Source organism: Eptatretus burgeri, chromosome 10 (assembly GCF_056783735.1).
Source record: "Eptatretus burgeri isolate ZD-2024b chromosome 10, Ebu_testis_v1, whole genome shotgun sequence".
Taxonomy (NCBI): domain Eukaryota; kingdom Metazoa; phylum Chordata; class Myxini; order Myxiniformes; family Myxinidae; genus Eptatretus; species Eptatretus burgeri.
Genome location: NC_140970.1, coordinates 27,579,888 through 27,602,932, shown reverse-complemented (window position 1 = coordinate 27,602,932; position 23,045 = coordinate 27,579,888). Strand labels below are relative to the sequence as shown.

At 49.7% G+C, this 23,045-nt stretch overlaps 1 protein-coding gene across 2 annotated transcripts in view; it reads right to left on the bottom strand.

Annotated features, from left to right (window-relative positions):
- Positions 1-20,560: 20,560 nt before the first annotated feature.
- LOC147018152 (eukaryotic translation initiation factor 3 subunit C-like) overlaps positions 20,561-23,045 on the bottom strand; it is a 66,117-nt gene continuing 63,632 nt past the window's right edge. For both annotated transcript variants that reach the window (XM_085897554.1, XM_085897555.1), the window contains exons 20-22: positions 22,238-22,325; positions 21,931-22,093; positions 20,561-21,056 (exon numbers count right to left, since the gene is read on the bottom strand). In XM_085897554.1, coding sequence (XP_085753680.1) covers positions 20,980-21,056; positions 21,931-22,093; positions 22,238-22,325 — 328 coding nt within the window. In that variant the 3' untranslated portion in view covers positions 20,561-20,979. The remainder of the gene's footprint in view (positions 21,057-21,930; positions 22,094-22,237; positions 22,326-23,045) is intronic.

The following is a 23,045-nucleotide window of genomic DNA, read 5'->3' as shown; positions in this document are numbered from 1 at the left end:
AATCCTGGGTGGCCCTCAAGCTAATTTTAAAGGCTATCGGTCCAGTATGCTGGAACTGCTGAGAAAAATTTGACAGGAAAAACTAAGGCAGTATAAACCTAAATAATTTAATTTTGGCAGCCATTTTGATTTTTGGCAGTGATCTTGGATTTCAGGCCAAATCCTGGGTGGCTCCCAAGCTAATCTCAAAGGATATATGTTCAGGATGACAGAACCACTGAAAAAACCTTGACAGGAAACACTACGAGACAGTATAAATCTCCGAAAGGTAATTTTGGCCACCATCTTGAATTTGAGGCAAAATCCTGGATGGCCCCCAAACTAATATCAAATGGTATGGGTTCAGGATGATGAATCCACTGAGAAAATCTTGACTGGAAAAAAAATGTTAGTTTTTCCTTGGGTTTGCCCTGTCTAAGAATTCTCCCTGTGGCCAGGTGCTTGCTCTGCAGTGTCAGGGTCTGCCTCTTGCTCATGAGAAGCAGTGGTCTTTTTTTCCTTTTTTCTTAACAGGCTCAACTTTGATCTGGTCTTGTCCCTCTTTTAGTCTCCTCTGTCCAGCCCTGAACACCACTAATCCTTCCCTTGGCACCCACCCAAAGGCTAAACTCTACACTCACCTCCATTCTTTCATAACTCTCCTTTCTTGGCTGTGGAACTATCATGAGGTCTTCCCTACAGATTTTCAACTATGCTGCAAAGTGCCACCTCGTGGTCTCTCCAATGTCTTAATGAGCTGCTCACCTACACCTGTTGAAATTCTATTCCCCCCTTCTATAATTTCTACTCCAATCAACGCTACCTAACCCAATCCTCTTACTCGCACCTACCTGTGTACAACTGGCGAACTCCCCCATCTACTTCCTTAACACTGTTAAACAAGTTCAGTCACTGAAACATTTGGGTCTCACACTTGGCCATTATCTTTTTTGGGCAAACCACATATCTTGGCCTCCAAAGCCAGCCAACAAATGGGATTCCTCCTTCGTGCTGTCTTTCCTTGGCAAATCTGAACTTTTATCGACCTCCAAGGTTTTCATCCGCAGCTTGGGGTACTGCTCTCCCCTTTGGGCTATTGCCCCTGCCTCACCTTGACATCATGGAAACCAAAACCTTCAAAATCAATGGCATTTCCATGATGAAGCAGAGTCGATAGGTCTTCCACTTTCACATCACAGAGAGGTCAGGGGACTGTCTATATTCCACCACATCCTCCTCCTCCTCCTCCTCCTTCTCTCTGCCATTTCCGTGCTTTGTCTCCCACAGGTTTCAGTATGGCGCACGTGGTCTGACAGAAAACCCCATTTGGGGAAACTCCCACAAAACTGACTCGCTGCTCACCTCCATTCATTTGTTCCTCTTCCCCCAACCCCCCCCCCCAACCACATGTGGAATCAACTTACTCAGCCTCTTCAATGTCCTTCTTCCCTCCAGGGCTTCAAGCTGCTCACCACCAACTCAGGTCAGCCCCCACCCCCCCCCCCAACCATGATCTTTTCTATCCCCAATAACCCTCCCCAAGCCCACCTCTTTCTATCTTTCCAGTTTTTCCTCCCACTTTTGTAATTCAGACTTTGCAGCTTTATCCTTCTTGTGTACCCCCTTGCTGTCATTCTTCCCCATGTCCTTTATCCCTCCAAGTCTCTTTCTATTCTGTTCCCCTCCCCTCATTATACAACTGTTGTTTTTGTTTTATTCCTGGTCCGTTCTGTGTTTTAGCTCCTCCACAAGCTTCAACTCTGTACAGCAAATATTGGGGATGCCTCTTCTCTGTGGTTATATTCCCCAACGCAAAACGGGGGCCAAATCTTCCACACTCTTCCCTGCTGCCCAGATTTGTCAGGGCAGTGTGGCCCACTCCCTCTCATTTTCTCAAACACACACGCACACACACACACACACCTCGTCAGACAACAAAACAACCTAAAACACATCACACCAACACTCAAAGCACCAGACATTGTATGAAGAATTCAAACACTAAACACAGAAAACAACAACAAAATATTCATGAAAAAAAAATAAAAAAAATAACAAAACTGGCCCTCCTTTGTACACACACTGGTGACGTGACCATTCACCCAATACTAAACACTTGTACAAAATCAAACAGTATCATGAACTCCAACAGTTGCAGAACACCCTCACATGCAGCCATAACAACCACAGACAACATACCATCAGAGAAACAACAAACTAACATCATCATAGATCATGACACAAACACAAGTCATACAGGACCCAGAGAAGAGGAAAGAAGTACGACAAGAAGCAAACAGCTACCAACTCAACACCACCCACACCTCCACACACTTTAATCTGTTCATGCACAACATTCCACAACCACCTAAGAATGTACAAACAGCCTCATATGTGGATGACATAACCATTACCTCCACCCATAGCAACATCAACACAGCCACAGTAAAACTTCAACCCTTCCTCAGCACCCTACAAACCTGGCTCAACCTCAACAGACAAGCTATTCCCCTTAAAATCATCAGTAACTCTTTTAACAAATGACACCAAGGAACATACAGTGCCTTCAGAAAGTGTTCACACTCCTTGACCTTTTCACAATATGTTGGTACAGCCTGAATTTGAAATGGATTGCATTAAAAAAAAAAATTGTCACCGATCGACACAAAATATCCCAAGATGACAAAGTGAGAACGTGTTTTTAGAATTTTTTACAAATCGAATAAAAATGAAAAGCTATCTCTTGCGTCAATAAGTATTCAACCCCTTTGCTATGACAATCCAAATTGAACTCGGGTGCATCCAATTTCCTTTGATCGTCCTTGAGATGTCTCTACAACTTGATGAGAGTCCAAGTGTGGCCAATTCAATTGATTGGACATGATTTATAAAGAAACACCTTTCTATACAAGGTCCCACAGTTGACGGTGCATGTCAGACCAGAAATTCGACCATGAAGTCCAAGGAACTGTCCGTAGAACTCCAAGATAGAAATGTGAAGCGGCATAGATCTGGGGAAGGGTATAAAACAATTTCTCAAGGGTTGAAAGTTCCTGAGAGCACAGTGAGCTCCATCATTAGGAAATGGAAAGAATATGGAATAACCCAGACCCTTCCGAGAGCTGGCCATCCCACCAAACTTAGTAACTGGGCAAGAAGGCCCTTGGACAGGAAGGTGACCAAAATTCAAAGACCACTCCGACAAAACTAGTTCCTTGGCTGAGGTGGGAGAACCTGCTGGAAGGACAACAGTTCTGCAGCACTTCACAAATCTAGGCTTTATGGGAGAGTGCCCAGAAAGAAGTCACTCGTGAGAAAAAGGCACAGGATAGCACACCTGCAGTTTGCAAAAAGGCACGTGAAAGACTCAGAGCATGAGGTGAAAGATTCTGTGGTCTGATGAGATGAAAATTGAACTTTGGCCTGAATGCAAAGCGCTACATCTGGTGGAAACCGAGCACAGCTCATCAACCATCTAACACCATCCCTCCTGTGAAGCATGGTGGTGGCAGCATCATGCCATGGGGATGCTTTTCAGTGGCAGGGACTTGGAGACTTGTAAGGATAGAGGGAACAATGATTTGAGCCAAATACAGGCAAATCTTTGAGGAGAACCTGCTTCAGAGTGCAAAAGACCTTAGTCTGCGGCAAAGATTGATGTTCAAACAGGACAATGACCCCAATCATACAGCCGAATCAACACTGGAATGATGGCTTCAGAACAAGAACATGAAAGACCTTGAATGGCCCAGCCAAAGCCCAGACTTGAATACCATTGAGAATCTGTGGAAAGACTTGAAGATTGCTGTTCACCGACACTCCCCATCCAACGAGACAGAGCTTGAGCAAATCTGCAAGGAAGAATGGGAGAAAATCCCCAAATCCAGATGTACAAAGCTAATAGACATTGCCAAGAAGACTCGAAGCTGAAATCACTGCCAAAGGCACTTGTACAAAATATTGACTCAGGGGTTGAGTACTTATCGAAGCGAGATATTTCAGATTTTCATTTTTAATTAATTTGTAAAAATTTTAAAGACATGTTTTCACTTTGTCATTATGGGGTATTTTGTGGAGATCGGTGACAGAATTCTTTTTTAATTTAATTTAATCCATTTTAAATTCAGGCTGTAACACAACAAAATGTGACAAAAGTTGAAGGGTGGGAACACTTTCTGAAGGCACTGTAGTGCTGCACATCACATCACACTGAACAGCGTCCCTATCCCACAAACACACAAAACAAAAATACGAGGCATCACTTTTTAACACATCCATGTCATTCTCAGATCACATCACAAACATTAAAAAGCGCGCGCACGCACGCACGCACGCACGCACGCACGCACGCACGCACGCACGCACGCACGCACGCACGCACGCACGCACGCACACACACACACACACACACACACACACACACACACACACACACACACACACACACACACACACACACACACACACACCTGGTGTTGGCTTAGTGGTTCGGGTGGCGGCTTGGGATCCTAGGGCAGCTGATTTAAAATACACCAGGAGGTTGACTCAGCCTGTCATCCTTCCGAGGTCGGCAAAATGAGCACCAGTGTACTGGTAAGGGGGACACTGCATCAGCGGCATAGCTGCGTCCCAACCAATGATGCAACCAGCAGCCTGCATTCGATAGAGAGAGAGTGGTTATGGTGGCTGGCTTGGGATCCTAGGGTCCTGAGTTTGAGCCCCTTTTTTCCACTGAATTAACACCAGGGGATTGACTCAACCTGTCATCCTTCCGAGGTCGGCGAAATGAACACCAGTATACTGGTCCCGGTGTATGCCCCGGTTAGAATAGGTGTACCGTATCCCTGTGTGTCATAAGAGGCGACCAGGGTTGGCATCAGGAAGGGCATCCAGTCATAAAACATTGCCTCAAGAAGGGAACCATGATTGCATGGAGCTCGCAAAAAAGAAAAATGGCTGGAAAAAGCCTTTTTTATATGTATATACAAATATAATACACACACACACACACACACACACACACACACACACACACACACACACACACACACACACACACACACACACACACACACACACACACACACACACACACACACACACACACACACACACACACACACACACACACACACACGGGATTCTTTCCACCTTCTGAAACCCACATATGGAGATAACCAACAAAACACACTTAGGGCACTCACAGGCACAGACTTGGGACACCACAAAAACAACATCACAAATATACTGTTGCGAATTCGTGCCCGCTGGCATGCGATCGGCCACGTAACACGAATGGCGGCCGCCTCGCACACCGGAACGGACAATTCAGTCGTGACCCTCCTGGGACTACCGCCAGAAACCAGTCACGGGTGGGAGTTTAACCCCACCACCACCCAGTCCGCAGTCGACCCGCGCGAAATAGGGTGAATCGTCGAATGTCGATATACCTAAGTACCCGCGCGGATAATCTGCCGAGGGATGGGACCACGCCACAGGCCGACTCCGGACACGAGCCGCTTCAGCGGTTCGTTCCGTATTACGGGGATAACCGAGCGGAGTTATCGTCGGCCTTGACGGTTCCGATGAATTACCGGGTGTTTTAAACCCACTACCAATCCCTTACGTGATGCAAGATGGAGATTCAACAAAGGGAAAAAGACGCAGCGAAACGGGAAACAGTTCACACAATGCACATTTAATACGGACACACGGAAGCACGTATTTTACAGTCATACAATCATGCAGTAATACAAAAGAAACAAAAGCAAGAACGACGCTGAGCTACAACCGAATACAATTATTTACAACACTGAAACAATTCTACTTATGGAGACTGGTGCCACAAACACACATACAAAACCCCGAAAAGAAAATGGTCAATTCCCTTTGGGCTGTCGAGTCCTCCTCCCACGACCGTTAGCGTGGTCGTGCCTGGCCCCGACCTCTCTCGCGGCCGGCAAACTCTCTCCGGCACTCCTCGTCCGGACGCATCGGCTCGCGCCCCACAGCCGGCTCTGCTGCATCTCACGTCTGCCCCTCCCGCGTGGCAGGCCGCTCGCTAAGCCGCGAGCGCAGGACCAAGATGACAAGAGACTCAGCAACGACGACCAAAGAAGGGAGAGAAGACGAGAAGAGGGCGCGCCCCGCCCGTGTCCGTCTTTTATGGAGCGGGGCTCCGCCCGTCGCTCCGCCCAGTTCTCGGCTCCACCTCCCTTTGAGAAGTTTCTCGAAATGGGGTGTGCCCTCACTCCGACCGCCTCACGCCGCGCATCCACCAATCGGGAGCGAGCCGCCGCACCCTCCCCTTCACACCGAGCGTGGTGGGGGGGGGATTCAGGCGGAAGCATCAGGCGGGGAAAACTCCACAGGCTCCACAAGTGCTTTTTGTTCTTGCACGCGCCTGCACGGTGCTCGTTGAATGGCAAGTGGCGAAGATGTGATAGCGTAGTTTTGGAAGGTGGCGTCGTGTAGTGAATGGCGTGATCGCGAGATGTTGGTTATGGCGATGTTCGTTGTTGTATTTGCACCAAATTAATAATAGCCAAAGAAAAACGACTAACTGAAGGATCGCAGCCCGAATGGATCACATAAATTCCCTCGAAACAACGGGTTTGTGCTAACTACACATGAACTTACCGATATATCTCACCTGAGGACTCTTTATGGTGTAATGCGAATTTCCACAACCGTAACACGACCACCTCCCCTTTTTACAGACTCGTCCCGAGTCGTCAAATTCTCGTGTACCATCATGTGTAGTTCTCCCCTAGTACGTTTTACCTTCGGATCCCTGAGTGCGACATTCAGTGTATTCGTGTCCCCAAAGTAAATAACCTGAGGGCTGAGTAACTCACTAACAAACCCACTCATACGGATGACTAAAATAAATTGCCGGCGCGAAGACACATGCCGGGGCGCACTCATTTGTACAGTACATCTTAACACCTTCACTTACAAATTTTACACTAAGCCATGGCCCAGGATCAATGGACTCTGCAAAGAGAAAAGCAGTTAGCAGGGAGCCAGGTTGCTCGCATGCAGTCTCTGGCTCAAGCAATGCAGGTGACAGGGAACGTGGCCGGCTGCTCACTCGCAGTCCAAGGCCCCCCCCGGAAATGAACGCAGTGAACCACAACGGTGCATGGGCTGCACGAACGCAGTCTCCGTGCCAGCCCAAGTGGCACACGCAATGAACACAACGGATGGATAGAAACACGGTGCACGGGCCGCCACTGCAGGCCCGTGTTATAGCTGCCAACAGGGCAGTCCTTGCAAACTGCACGACGATCCTGGCGCACATGGTAATGACAGGGGGTGGGGAAATGCAGAACAGAACGGGGGCAAAAGATGACGAGGGCAGTAGGCATGGGTGGCAAAAGTGAACAGGCAAGGCATGGCATGACAAGGCCTCTGTAGCAAAAACAGCCGGCAGTGAAATGACCGGCACAGGCCTTGCAGTAACAGCCAGCAGACGATCCGGCCGGCACAGGCCTTGCAGCAAACAGCCAGCTGATGAAGTGGCCGGCATAGGCCTTGAAGTAAACAACCAGCCGATGAAGTGGCCGGCACAGGCCTTGAAGTAACACAGCCAGCTGATGAAGTTGGCCTGCCTTTGCCTTTCAGTGGAGGTTGGTGGAGGGAGTGCGGTGGTGCTGGCCACTCGGAAGGCTGGCTCGGATCTACCTGACTATCTCCCTCCCAACCTATCGCCTTTGCCTGTCTCTGTCCATACCCACCCCCTTAATTTGTCAAAAACCCAATTTAGCCCCAACTTATTTTTTTGTTGTTGTTAGCTTTATCTTTACTTCCCCACTAGAAATCGTCCCCTAACCCCCTTTATCGTCCTTGTTTGGCAAACCTATCCTGTCCGAGCCTACTCCCAACCCCTCCGTTCCCTTCCCGGAGGGGAATAAGAGAGAGGGGAATTGGCTCGTCCTGTGTCGAGGCCCAACTCAAGCCTCAGGATGGCCTCCCCAGGCTTCAGCGATCTTACGCAAAGTGGGTCCAGTGGCCCACAACGAGAGCGAAGGGATGGAAGGTGCGGAGGGGTACACTTCCGATCTACCCTATCCATTTAACTTTTAAGCTACCCCGGGGCTTTCAACAAGCGCCTCTTGCTTAAACTATTGGTTCTAACAACCAGGATTCCCGTCGCCTGTGTTGGTGTCCTTACAATTTCGGGCCTCGCCACCCCCCCCACCCCAATTTTCTTCCCGTGCCCTCACACGGTTTTGTGGCTGGGACACGTGGCTCCCTTGGCAGGAACTACCCTATGCTGATTCTCCTACGATGGCACCCCCGGGCACTACACTGCCTCCGAGCCTACCATCTCCCTAAACACCGGGGAGTGCCCTCTATGGCAACCCTCTGAAATGCTCACATGGCAGGCTGGCGCCCCGGGCCCCTTCCCTGGGTGCCCGTGCCCAATGCACTGCCCACGTGGCTAACGGCGCCCCGGGCCCCCACATCATGCAGACGCACCCGTGCCCACTACGCTATCCCGGCCCCCCATGGGCCCTTGGCCTACCGCGGCAGACTAGCCTGGTGTCCGGGGTACCCACTCAGCGATACTCACCTTTCGCAGCCACGCTCCCAGCCAGTCAACAGAGCTCCTGCACCCCTCCAAAATGGGTTCGAGCCTATGCTCCCACCAACAGCAAAACTACTTCCATTTTGTCAATTTAACCAACCCAGCGAACTCACTTTATCCTGACCCCAGGGTCCCTTGGGCAGGAGTCACTCCTCCCCCCAATCACTCATCGCACCATGCATTCCACAATCGCTCCATTCACACAGACCCACTGGCCTCACTCACTCATCAAGTACATTTTCCTTTCCACACACACACCGCTGAATCCTGCCATCCGGCTCACGACATCCCCTAACTAACTCGTGCTCCCTCGTCGTCCCTTAAACTAGTAGCACGCTCCATTTAACCTACGTAGCTAAGCTACGTCCCCTCTACACATCCAAAGTCTGTCACTGTCCCAGAATCCTCCATTCGCAGGGGGATCTCCATCCCTCCCGACTGGGCTCGTGAACTCGTTGCAAGGCTCTGCGAGCCTTGCGCCTCTGCGGGAGCGGATGTTCCAGCAATGACTCCTCCGGCAAGACATGTCCATGAGGGCGTAAGTTCACCCAAATAAGGTCTCAGGCGGTCCGCGTGGACTATCCGCGGAAGGGCCCGTGGTCCCATTTTAATTTTTAGGACCACATCACTGATTTGTGTCAGGACGACCCCCAGGCCCTGCCAAGGTGAGGTGAGCTTCGGGCATCTGCCCTTCCTCCTTCGGGGGTTGAATAACCAAATCTTCGCCCCCGGTGGGTACTTGCTCACCTGGCTACGGTGGTCGTACCTGCGCTTCATTTTTATGCCCGCCTGTTGGAGCTGGTATCGTGCGAAGGCATAGACCTTCTCCATGCCTTCCTCCAACCGACGGTCATAGCCCTCCCCCGGGGGCCTATCAAGCCGCTCAGGTGTCTGACCGCACAATAAATTGACAGGGCTTCTCAGCTCCCGTCCATACATTAACAACGCCGGACTACACGCGGTAGACCCGTGCTGGGACGCGCGATAGGCCATCAGGAGGTACGGGAGATGTTCGTCCCAGACCTCCTGGTTAGCGGCGGTGAAGAGGGCCAATTGTTGGACCAGGATCCTATTGAACCTCTCCACCATGCCGTCAGACTGTGGTCTCAGGGGCGTTGTCTGTGTCTTCCTTATCTCCAGGAGCCTGCACACCTCTTTTAGCAATTGGCTCTCAAAATTTCGTCCCTGATCCGTGTGCAGCTCCTGCGGAATCCCATACCGACATGCGAACCCTTCCACGAAGGCCTTTGCCATGACCCCAGCTTCCTGGTTGGGAAGGGCAAAGGCCTCCGGACATTTGGTGAAATAGTCCATGATCACCAGGATGTACTTATTACCTTCGCGAGTGGGGGGCAGTGGTCTCAAAATGTCCATGGCCACTCGCTCAAGAGGGGCCCCAACCCGATGTAGTTGGAGTGGGGCCCTCATCCTCCCTGGCGGTCCCTTTTTAGCAGTACAGGCGTCGCATGCTCGACACCAGTTCTGTACATCGCGCCCCATGTTAACCCAATAGAACCGCCGGCGGACCAGAGATCTTGTTTTGGTCCTGCCCAAATGGCCGCCGGCGCGGGTACCGTGCACCTGTTTCAAAATTTGGGTCTTAAACCCATCAGGGACTATCACCAGCCAAGAAGTTTGTTCTGAGGGAATCTCCACCCACTTGTGATACAAGATGTTGTCCCTCATTTCTAGGGTCCTCCACTGAGCCCAGTACGCTTTCGTTTGCGCTCCGAATTGGGTGATCTCCCCACTGGGCCTCCGGTTTTCTTGGACCCACTTGCACACTGGCCCTATCACGGGGTCTTCCCGCTGGGCCATGCTCCATGCCAATTTACCAAATTCATTCCCCGCGGTTAGTGGCAAAGTTGGGCCTACCACCCGGGCCGCACGAACGGGGAGTTTCGGGGAGGTGTCTGCCAATTGGTCCCTCTCCTCATGTCTCGTGCAATAATCGGCAGTTTTCTCCCAGACAGGGGTGTCGAGAGAGCGCATCGGCATTCCCATGAGCCTTACCGGCTCTATGGGCCACACTGAAATCGTACTGCTGCAACTTTTCCAACCACCTTGCAATCTGGCCTTCCGGTTTCTTGAACTGTAAGAGCCATTGCAAGGAGGAATGGTCAGTTCGAACCAAAAATTTCCTCCCGTACAAGTATGGGTAGAAATGGCTCACCGCAGACAGCATATCCAATAGCTCCCTGCGAGTAATGCAATAATTTCGTTCGGGCCTACTCATGGCCCGACTGTAATACGCGATCACTCTTTCCACGCCCCCCTGTGTCTGAGACAAGACTGCTCCCAATCCTTCCTGGCTTGCATCCGTGTCCAGGGTATACATCCCGTCATTGGTGGGGTACGCTAAAATGGGTGTGGATGTCAAACACCCCTTTAATTTGAGGAAGGCCTCCTGGCATTCCCCTGTCCAATTAAATCTCAACCCCTTCTCCGTCAACCGGTGAAGGGGCCTGGCTATCTCCGCAAAGTTTGCCACGAAGCGCCGGTAGTAGGAGCAAAGTCCCAAAAAGCTCAGTACCTGTTTAACAGTTGTAGGTACGGGCCACTCCTCTACCGCTGTAATTCTTCCGGGGTCGGTCTTAACCCCCTCGCGGCCTATCACGTATCCGAGATAGGCCACCTCTGTCGCGAACAAAGTACATTTCTCGGGGCTCAATTTCAGCCCTGCCTGCCTGAGGCGCCCAAACACCTGGTCCAAATTGGCTATCTCCTGGGTGAATGTTTTAGCGTGTACCAGGACGTCATCCAGATATACCAGGCATGATTGCCATGGCATGCCGCCCAGTACACGCTCCATCAATCTCTCAAAGGTGGCGGGGGCGTTACACAAACCGAACGGCATCACAGTGAACTGATACAGTCCCTTCCCTGTGGAAAATGCCGTTTTCTCCTTCCCCGTTTTATCCATCTCCACCTGCCAATACCCACTCTTGAGGTCCAAAGTTGAGAACCATTTAGAGCCTGAAACGGCTTCGAGGGTATCGTCAATTCTAGGCAGGGGATAGGAGTCTTTGAGTGTCACGTTGTTCAACTAGCGATAGTCCACGCAGAAACGCGTGGTCCCGTCCTTCTTTTTGACCAGCACAACCGGTGACATCCAAGGACTTCCCGAGGGCTCAATGACACCTACATTGAGCATCTTTTCAACCTGTTCATCAGCCTCCTCTCTTTTGCTCCATGGGAGCCTTCGAGCAGGCTGACGGACAGGCCGAGCCCCATCGGTGTGGATCTGATGTTGCACCAGGCCCATACGTCCAATATCCTCGGATGACAAGACGATCCCCATGTGTCGGTCAACCAGTTTGTATAAGGCCTCCGCTGGGCATCCCCCAAATCTACACTACTCCGATTTACCATCTCGCAAATGGGACCGGGCCAATTCCTTATAAAGTCTGGAGACTCCCTCTTGGGCCGGTCCGGCTCGACGTTATCGTCCCTCAGCTCTGCAACCTCTATCACTGGGGTGCAATCTGCCACCTTCGTGCCCCGCCTTATAGTGCGTGGTTCCGTGCTAATGTTTATTACCCGGACGGGCACAATAGGCCCGTCGGTATTTACCAGGGTGCGGCCCACGACTAAACCCGGGGTTGATTGCCCTGCCGGTAGTTCCACCAGGCCGCAGGAGCCCTGCCACGTTGGGTGTGCTCGGCACCGGGCCGGGACCACCACCTCGGCACCCAGGGGAATGACCATGGAGTCGGGAGCCTCCAGCTCCACTCTCTTATCCGTGCTCACGCCCCCTAATGACAACTCCTCACCACCCAACTGCATGACCCCCCGGCCCAAGTCGATCTTACAACCACCACCGGCCGTTAGCACATCCAACCCTATGAGACATGAATCGCACACCTTCGCCACCCAAACCTCTATCCTTGTTTTCACGGTGCCCAATTTAAACGACACGAAACCACGTCCTATGATGGGGGCCGTTGCCCCGGTAGCTAGCTGCAAACTATGGTTTTGCAGACGGTGGATCTCATCCCAACCGTCTACACTCAAATCAAGGACCACAGGGCTGATGATCGTGGTGCTTGCTCCTGTGTCCACCACGGCGTCTACCCCTACGCCGGCAACTTTGCACCGAATTGTTAAGCTACCATTGCCAATTTGGCCACAATTGATGACCTGCCACAGTTCTGAGGGTTCTTCTCCGTCAGAGTCTGCCGAACACGGCCCTACATGTTCGGCACTTCTTAGTTTCCCAGGGACTAGTGGGGGGGGGGGGGTGATGATGGTTGGGCCTGGTTATCTCTATTGGCCCAGGGCGGAGTTGGTGGTCTGGGGAGCCATGGACCTTCCCTTCACGGGGGCCTTTCCCTGCGCGGGGCGTTACACTCCCGTTGCAGGTGGTCCCTCGCGCCACAATTAAAACACCTCCTCTGGTAAGGTGTTTTCCTCCGGTACGACGAATTATACCCCCCTCCGTTCCGAATTGGGGTACCCCCTGATGGCCCATCCCCCACCCTTCCTGGGCCCGGCGGCCTCGGTCCAGATCTTGCCAACCGGTTATCAACCGCATTCTGGACCATCTTCTCGAGGCTGGCCCGGCCGCCATGGTAGCCACCCTGGCTTCCCCGTTCACGGGGCCCACCTGCCGGACTGCTACCGCATGCCGCGCAGCCCCTCCCAACGGTGTTCTGGCTGCCTCCCAGCAGGCGGCAGTATCAGCCGGCTTCTGGAGGTTGTCCGGGCACCATACGGTCAGCAATGCCCCGGCACCGGTGCCCCCTATCGCTCGGAGAAAATGGTCCAGGGCAATTTCCTCCCGGTACTCCGGCGGCATGTTGGCGTGCGCGATCCCCACCAAGCGGCAAATGTCGTGTGCCAATTCTCCCAGTGGTTCCTGGGAGCGTCGTTTGCGCCCATTGAGCTGAGCTTTTACAAGCTCGCTCTGCTGGTCCATGCCAAATCGTTTTTTTAGGGCCGAATGGAGATCCTCCAGGGTCACCCCCTCACTGGGTACTGTGGTCAGGACTTCCAAGGCCGCGCCACGCAGGGCCGCCGTGAGCTGTGCCACACCCTGCACCTCGTTCCAGCCATTGCCTCTGGCCACACACTGGAACTGGGCCATATACGCCCTCAAGTCCGTCTTGCCATCGTATGGGGGTAGCGGCACCCTTGGTCCTTTTGCGGTCCCCCCCCCTCCAGTTCCCAAGGGACTCCTGGAGGGGTGTACCTCCCAAGTCCCAATGGTGCCTCACTCCCACAGGGTCCGAGCCATTTGCCTGGGGGCTCTACCACCCCTGTCCGTGCCCCGCTTACTCTCCCAAGCCATTGGACTCGCACTGTGTACACCCACAGGAACAGTCATACTGGGTACCCGCCTTAGGCCAAAAGACCCCGCGGCCTCTACCCTCCCCAAGCTTGGCATGCTCACCCCCGCATCGGGCAACCCCCCTACTCCGCCCTGTAACACCGCCCCCCACTGAGCACGATCCGCCTCGAGGGGGTATATCCTCCCCCTGTTCCCGAAGGAGGCCTCCCTGCTTCTCACACTGGGTCTCCACACATTTCACCAGCCTCCTCTCCATATCCTTCATTTTCCCCTCCATTACTTCATTTAATTCTTCCTCTGTCGTTTCTAACGGTAGTTTTCCGATGTCCTCTTTAACTTGTGCCACCTCTTTATCTGTCTTGGCTATTTTCTCCTCCGTCGTCTTAAACCCTTCTTTCGTCTCGCCCTTGTGTTTTCCTATTCGCTTCCCCAGTTCCACTGTCTTTTCTTTGGCTTTCTGCTCCATTTTCATAATTATTTCCTGATGTTTCTTTTCACACTCCACTGTTACGGCCTCCAATCCTTTCTGTGTCTCCGCTTTTACCTCCTGTCTCAGTTTCTCAACTCTCTTTGTCATGTCTGTCTTTCCTCGCAGTCCTTCTTCACGACTTCCAATCCCTTTGTTAGTTTCCCTTGCTCTCCCTTTAATTGTCCTATTGTCCTTGTGTTGTTCTCCATTTCCCCCTTTATTTGGTCTTGTCCCTCCTTTACTTTCTTCAGTCCTTTCCCGAGTTTGTCTATCTCTTGCACAGCCGTTTTTATTTTGTTTGTCATCTCCTTTTTGTTCGCTTCCATTGCGATCCCCACTCCTTCCACATTTTCTTTCAGTTTGTTCACCTCTGCCCGTATCGTGCTGATCTCCCCTTTCATTTCGTCCTTCACCTCCTTCAACTTATTCTGCAGGCCTACACCCATGTTCTGCACCTCACCCCACATTTTTTTCATCTCTTCTTTCATTTGTTGCGCATTTTCTTATTCATGCCGTTCATTGCTCCCATCAATGCTTCCAACATCCCCTTTACGTCAGCTAACCCCGTGGTAGTCGATTCGCCATTATTGGGCGCGGATCCGCCGGGGGCTGGGGAGGGGATTTGACGGAGGTGGGGAGGGGGGGGCATCATACTCCACAGCCTCTGCTGCTGCCGCGCCCATTTCGGGCTCTGGGTTTGGTTGGGGGGGAAATTGTTCCTGCATCACAACCATCATTTCCTGCTCAGGGTTCTCATCCTGAGCCATGGATTCTATAAATTCAACATCCACATCTACCCCCGGCTCCCGTTCGCCTTGAGACTCCATCTTATTTCACGTAACGGGATTAATTTTTTTTAAAAGCTCGTAATTTGGAGGGAACGGGGGGGGGGGAGGGTCGCCTCGCACACCCCTGGTCCATTCCCCATGAATTTAGCTTGGAGACGGAGGTGGATTGGAATCTCACACTCCAGTCACCACTGCTGCGAGGAGGGGGGAAGGGTTCTCATCCCACTCCTGACACCAATGTTGCGAATTTGCGCCCGCCGGCGTGCGATCGGCCATGTAACTCGAATGGCAGCCGCCTCGCCCACCGGAACGGACAATTCAGTCGTAACCCTCCTGGGACTACCGCCAGAAACCAGTCACGGGTGGGGGTTTAACCCCACCACCACCCAGTCCGCAGTCTACCCGCACGAAATAGGTAATCTGCCGAGGGATGGGACCACGCCACAGGCCGACTCCGGACACGAGCCGCTTAAGCGGTTCGTTCCGTATTACAGGGATAACCGAGAGGAGTTATAGTCGGCCTTGACGGTTACGATGAATTACCGGGTGTTTTAAACCCACTACCAATCCCTTACATGATGCAAGATGGAGATTCAACAAAGGGAAAAAGACGCAGCGAAACGGGAAACAGTTCACACAATGCACATTTAATACGGACACATGGAAGCACGTATTTTACAGTCATACAATCATGCAGTAATACAAAATAAACAAAAGCAAGAATGACGCAGAGCTACAACCGAATATAATTATTTACAACACTGAAACAATTCTACTTATGGAGACTGGCGCCACAAACACACATACAAAACCCCGAAAAGAAAATGGTCACTTCCCTTTGTGCAGTCGAGTCCTCCTCCTACGACCGTTACTGTGGTCGCGCCTGGCCCCGACCTCTCTCGCGGCCGGCGAACCCTCTCCGGCACTCCTCGTCCGGACACATAGGCTCGCACCCCACAGCCGGCTCTGCGGCGTCTCACGTCCGCGCCTCCTGCGTGGCAGGCCGCTGGATAAGCCGCGAGCACAGGACCAAGATGACAGGAGACTCAGCAACGATGAGCGAAGAAGAGAGAGAAGACGAGAAGAGGGCGCACCCCGCCCGTGTCCGTCTTTTATGGAGTGGGGCTCCGCCCGTCGCTCCACCCAGTTCTCAGCTCCAACTCCCTTCGAGAAGCCTCTTGAAATGGGGTGAGCCCTCACTCCGACCGCCTCACGCAACGCATCCACCAATCGGGAGCGAGCCGCCGCACCCCTCCCCTCACACTGAGCATGGTGGGGGGGATTCAGGCGGAAGCATCAGGCGGGGAAAACCCCACAGGCTCCACAAGTGCTTTTTGTTCTTGCACGCGCTTGCACGGTGCTCGTTGAATGGCGAGTGGCGAAGATGTGGTAGCGTAGTTGTGGAAGGTGGCGTCGTGTAGTGAATGGTGTGATCGTGAGATATTGGTTGTGGCGATGTTGGTTGTTGTATTTGCACCAAATTAATAATAGCCAAAGAAAAACGACTAACTGAAGGATCGCAGCCTGAATGGATCACATAAATTCCCTCGAAACAACGGGTTTGGGCTAACGACACATGGACTTACCGATATATCTCACCTGAAGACTCTTTATGGTGTAATGCGAATTTCCACAACCGTAACAATACAAACAGTACATTAGATCAGTCATTGACTATGACAGGCTCAAACAAACACACATCCCAACACTCCAGAGGTCATACTAAACAAAACCCTTCACATCACAGGTTACAAACCAACAACACCCATCAAGCATCTATATACAGAGGCAAAAAAATGTTAAAATCAGAGACCACTTTTTATACATAGTCGAGGTACACTTGGATATGTGTGCAATTCCTTGCAGCTGCAAGTGATAACCCTAACCACCATTGCCACATGTACAACCACCCACATACCCATTAAGATGACACCACAAAGACATGACAACAACATATTTCAAAACATTCTCCCACCGATTAACAACTACAAAAAACACTTCCATACCCCAATCATAAATGCAAGCAAAAACCTAGACCCAAACAGTTTCCTGGGCACTAAATCCCCACCCATCGATGACACAGAAATTACTCCCCAGGAAAGATAGTGTCTACCTTTCATGCCTCCAGTGGACACCACTCAGCTTTTGCAGTCCAATTGTAGACTCGATGACACCTACAACCTCTGCCAGGCTGCCCTACATACAGTTGTGGCTAAAAGTATTGACACCCTTGCACTTTTTTCAAGTAATGCACCATTTCTTCCAGAAAATTGTTGAAATGAAAAAAATATTTTGGTATCCACATATGTATTCTTTTGGTTTGCAGTGGACCAAAAACAAAAAAAAAGCTGAAAATCTTTACTAAATTTTAGCTTATTCCACATAGAAATCCGAAAATTGCTCGGACAATAATATTGGCATCTTTTAGAAGTTGTTGGAAATAATTAGATTTTAAGCAGGTGATTCTCCTTTACTTTGGAATTGAACTCACCTGTGGTGAGCTGCAGGTGCCTGCAATTTTGAAATCACTCGTTTAACCAGTTTGAACAGAGAAAAGGAGTCATTCTGCTGTTTTGTGTCACTGTGTGGACCACAATGAGCATGGAGAAAAGAAAGAAAACCAGAGAATTGTCTGAGGAGGTCAGACACAAGATTGTAGGAGAAAGCACCTTGATCAACTGCCAAACAGATCGAAGCTGACCTTGAAACACAAGGTACAACAGTTTTAACTCACACCATCCGTTGCCAACTCGATGAAAGGGGGTTCTCGGAGAACCAGAAAGACCCCACTGCTGAGAGAGAGACAAAAGAAAGCCTGACTGGAGTTTGCCAAAACACACCTGAACAAGCCAAAATCCTTCTGGGAGAATGTCCTGTGGACAGATGAGACCAAATTAGAGCTTTTTGGACAAGCACATCATCTCTGTGTCTGGAGAAAACAAAATGAAGCCTTCAAAGAAAAGAACACCTTCCCTACAGTCAAACATGGAGGAGGTTCAGTGATGTTTTGGGGTTGCTGTGCTACCTCTGACACTGGGAGCCTTGAATGTGTGCACAGCATCATGAAATCAGGAGATTACCAAGGCATTTTGGAGCACAATGTTCAACCCAGTGTCAGAAAGCTGGGTCTTCGTCGAAGATCATGGGTCTTGCAGCAGGACAATGACCCCAAACATACTTCATAAACACCCAGGAATGGTTCAAGACAAAACGCTGGACTGTTCTGAAGTGGCCAGCAATGAGTCCAGATCTAAATCCCATTGAACACCTGTGGGGAGATCTGAAAACAGCAGTTGGGAGAAGGCACCCTTCAAATCTGAGAGAACGTGAGTAGTTTGTACAAGAAGAGTGGGCCAACCTGCCAGTAGAGAGGAAGCTCATTCATGGCTTTAGGAAGCGCTTGACTGCAGTTATTTTGTCCAAAGGCATGAAGTCCTACCATTTGTCCGACCAAACATTAAGTCTCGGGTGTCAATAATTTTGACAATGCCATTTATTTTTATTTCCTGATTTAATACTCCTGTCAATTTCAACTTACTTCGAGAAAATTGTTATTTGAGTTAATTGAAAAAAAGTGCAAGGGTGCCAATACTTTTGGCCACGACTGTACAACAATAAAACATTATGGAAGACCATGGTCTTGGCTCCACAAAGGCAAGAGATCATCATCTTAGATGTTAGGGATTTCTGGGCCGCTCCCGGGAGATCGATCGGCTATCTCCGTGCAAACAATAACTCTTTGTACAAAAGTAAAACAAAACTGTTGCCCCACTGTCAGCACATAACCTTTTTTACCCACTCCTCCGGAACCCCGATATTGTACATGAAAGGAATACGCCCTCCTTGTACTGTCGTTCAAACATGTTATCTCTTCGCTCGAGTGCCCCTTATTCTACTCTTCCACGAGCCTCATACTGAATAATTTTTTTTTTTAAAACAAGCCTAAAAATTATCTCCTTAAATGCCATATTTCATGAGAAGCATCTTAATAGTGGGGCAACTTAGCACAACAATTGTGCATTTTGTGAGGAAAGCACCAAATTTGGCACACTAGTAGCCTATCATATTATGAACAGATTTGGATATTGAGCCATCTCAAAATTTTTGATGGCAGTGTAAAATGGCTGCCACAGCCATCAGCAGCTGAATTTGAGATGGCCCAATATCCAAATTTGTTCATAATATGATAGGCTACTAGTGTGCCAAATTTGGTGCTTTCCTCACAAAATGCACAATTGTTATGCTATATTTAGCGAAGTTGCCCCACTATAATGGAATAAAGTGTTGAAATTTTTTTTCCTACAGATGAGGAACCAAAGTTTTGTTCAAACAGAACAGATAACTTAGACCTCCTATCCCTCCATGTATCTGCCTCAGAACCTTGAAGACTGTTGGGCAAAATTGACCTGACGGTGCCAATCTCTTCTGCTGGTCAGAGCAGACGAGGATAAGCATTCGTTTTAGAGGGCGGTAATAACTCGCCTTTCCTTCGTTGAAAGACAGCGTTGGATCTTTGATGTCCACCAGCGAATGCAAGCAGATGGGTCACCAGCCTCATGTCCAGAGGTACAGAGCCCGAGGTGCAACAGCACCTGCAAAACCCCAGGATGGCGGTCGCATCAGAACTCCAACCCAGAAGAGACAGCTCAAAGGGAAGTGCGCTACCCCGGCACCATCTTGTCAAGACCCCACACTCTCGGCACCATCCTATCGAGATTCTACACCGCCTGCTTGAGCAAACATAACAGCTTGAACTATCAATAGGAAGGCATTTGTACAATGTGGCTGCCAAGCCGAGGCCAGATGGCTAAAGCACAGGGACAGGTGTTCGGCGCTGCATTATGTCCCTACACTTTGTAAATATGCCAACAGTGATGTGGTATTTTACACATCAGTACCACCACCTTTTTGGGGTTTTATGGATTACTTTCCCATCAGTAGACGTAACCATCAAAGTACATGCGTCCAGAATCCCGAATCAGTTATTTCTGCTTGAATATTGACAATCTGATTTTATAATAGTGCTTGTGCTCCAAACCTGGTTATAAATGTATGCCTATTGAACAGTGGGGTGAATCAAACTCACAATCTAATTTTATAATGCTATCAAAAGAAAGATAAAGTGTTAACATAATTGGATCGAGGAAGCAAACCTCTCAGCGAGGATAACACATCGGTTGTGGACAAAAAGCTGAACAATGCCAGGTGTAGAAAATCCTTGGATTAAACATGGGATGCGTTATTTAACGTGGAAAATGTCTGTTTCTATCATTGATATTTTAATATCAGGTGTAAGTATGTTCGTGGTTGGCTCGTTCCAAATTCAATATGTGCAGATACAGAGCTTTGAAAGAAAATTTGGAACATCCCCAGATGATAAGGAACTGTAATGGCATCTGAAAGCTTTAAATCGTGCTTCGGCAGATTAACAATGAGGCCCGTTTCATAATGAAGGTTTATTTACTACTCCACACCGAATGATGATTAGGCAACAAAACTGACTCACAATGGCTGATTGTGAAAAACGAATCGGTCCAAGAGCAAACTAAATGAGAAGCAAACAAAGAGCAAGCAAGGGGGAATGTGTTCAAGCACAAATGTACCCTTTTTTGGAACGGGGGAGGGGGAAAACCCCACTGTATGGGAGGGGGGTGGAGATGGGGGAGTGGAGGTAATCTTGCAGCATGGGGGTGGCAAGGGGGAACTCTACTGTATGGGAGGGGGTGGAGATGGAGGAGTGGGGGTAATCTTGCAGCATGGGGGTGGCAAAGGGGAACCTTGCACCGGGGAGTGGGGGGGGGGAGGGGACGAAGGTTGGAAGTGGGAGTGAAAGTATTCTTGCAGCATTCTCTCTTGGCGTTTAATCCCCACCTCGAAAGCCCTGCCGGTAACCCCTTCCAGCAAAGTTTTGCTTCTGCTGGTAAGGCCCTTTCTGATCTGTAAGCAAACAATGCGGGTGAAGGAGAGGGAATACAAAACACAAACGGGTGAATTAAACTGCAACCAAACGCATGAACACAAACATGTGTCGTTTGATCAAATTAAAATGGTGGATATTTTCTGCTCCAATCTCAGGCTACCACAGGTTCCCTGGTTTGCAGTGGTGTCAGCAGATGGCTACGCAATGTGGATCCAGACATACGACTTTGCGACAGCGGTACCAATCTTACCATTTTCACCACTGGTGGCAAAATGTGTATTTGAGTGGCAATATCAGATCGACTCGCGTTTCATTTCCGCTTCAAATGGCAGGACTGCGCGGGGCACGTGATAACACTGCCTTTCAGCACGACCACACAAGTAAACCTCGTTGATTAATAAATGTGCTTCAAAGTATCTGTCGGTTCTTCCACCATGAAGAGTCAATGCCACAGCTTTACAAAACCGAACAGCAAGTGCAAATAAAGAGAACAGAATTAAGATCCAGCACTAAAATCAGACCAGTTGTTTATATTATAAAACAAAACGTATTAACGTGTGTTCACAGCACACATCGTGTGCTGTGAACAATAGCATTTTAACCACAGGCTTTTCAACTTGAGCAAAAGTTTGTATACGAAAGGTGAAATTTTCATTGACGTTTTTCAAAGCAGGGTTTAATTAAACACGATAATCGTGCGACGGCAGAGGATCGTTACAGACTCATTTGGCCTTCCAGCGAGTCAACTCTCCCGGAAATTTGTGTCGACACAAGTGTGAAAGCATCAGCTCGTCTCCCTTGGATCTTCCAGGGACCTGTGCTTTATCACATTTATTTACATGGCAACAGAGTGCCTTTTCATTCTGGTGAAATGAAAAACAACCAGCTCACCTCGTCCAAAGTAACCAAAAGAGCCTTGCTTGGAGTCAAAAACCCTCTCGTTGTTTTCCACCAAAGAACCAAGCTTCTCAGCAAGCTGCAAAGCCAACTTCTGCAAACCGGTAGGTTCGGTACGATGCATCACCACAGTGTGAGTTGGCTCGTCGAGGCTAGCCTACGAGACGGGCATATGGAATGGGGACGAGTTAGAAGATCAAAGCCAAGTTATGAGGCCTGAAAAGAATAAATAAATGAATAAACAAACAAATAAATAAATAAAAAGGACCATGTAATGGGACTATTGCTATTTCAAACATACCATCAACTCCTCATTAATAATCATCTTGCTCACAACACTGTGCACCACAGTCTGATCCACCTCAAACATGTCCGCCAATGTCAGCAAGCTGGAAAACAACGATCAACATCAGGTCACAACGGTAAATGTTTTCGACCGAGAAATAGTGTCAAACGAAATGGCTGCGTGTTTGTAAGTGAGGGCACAATGCTGTCACAGCAACAGGAAGAACTAACAAAACCACAGTCAAAGCCAAAAAAACAACAATCATATTGCAACGGGACGGATCTTTCCCTCGGGGATGAACTCCACAGGATCGCCGAGTGTGGTGCACAATTGCGTGCTGGCGTGAGAGCCACGAGTGTGGGAAAATTACGATTATCAATTTAAAACCGCGCGTCGATATGTCGGCATGCTTGTATTTCCAAACAATAATTAAATAACGCTGGAGGTGGTAGTGTCCCAAAAAACCGCCACGATTAGAGGGAAAAATAATGCTTTTCATGATTACAGAGAACGGGTATACCATAAAGAAACAACAATTAAAGTGAAATGACAAACTAACCTGATCATGCTGTTTAACTAAGACAAATGCGGTCTCAATGCCAACTTTAAAACTTCTTCTTGGAACACAGACTCGCACAGGAGAATGGCACAGCATCAGGCGCAAACAGAAAAAGAGCAGTCCGAGCAGGCGCACTTCCAACCCAGCACAGCACACAGTCCGGATCCACTCCGCTTTGACTGCAACCGCACACCAACTCACACCTTGACGGTCACCTTGGCTTGCAGTCCCGACGAAGGCTTTTATGACCTCAGCCACGGATGG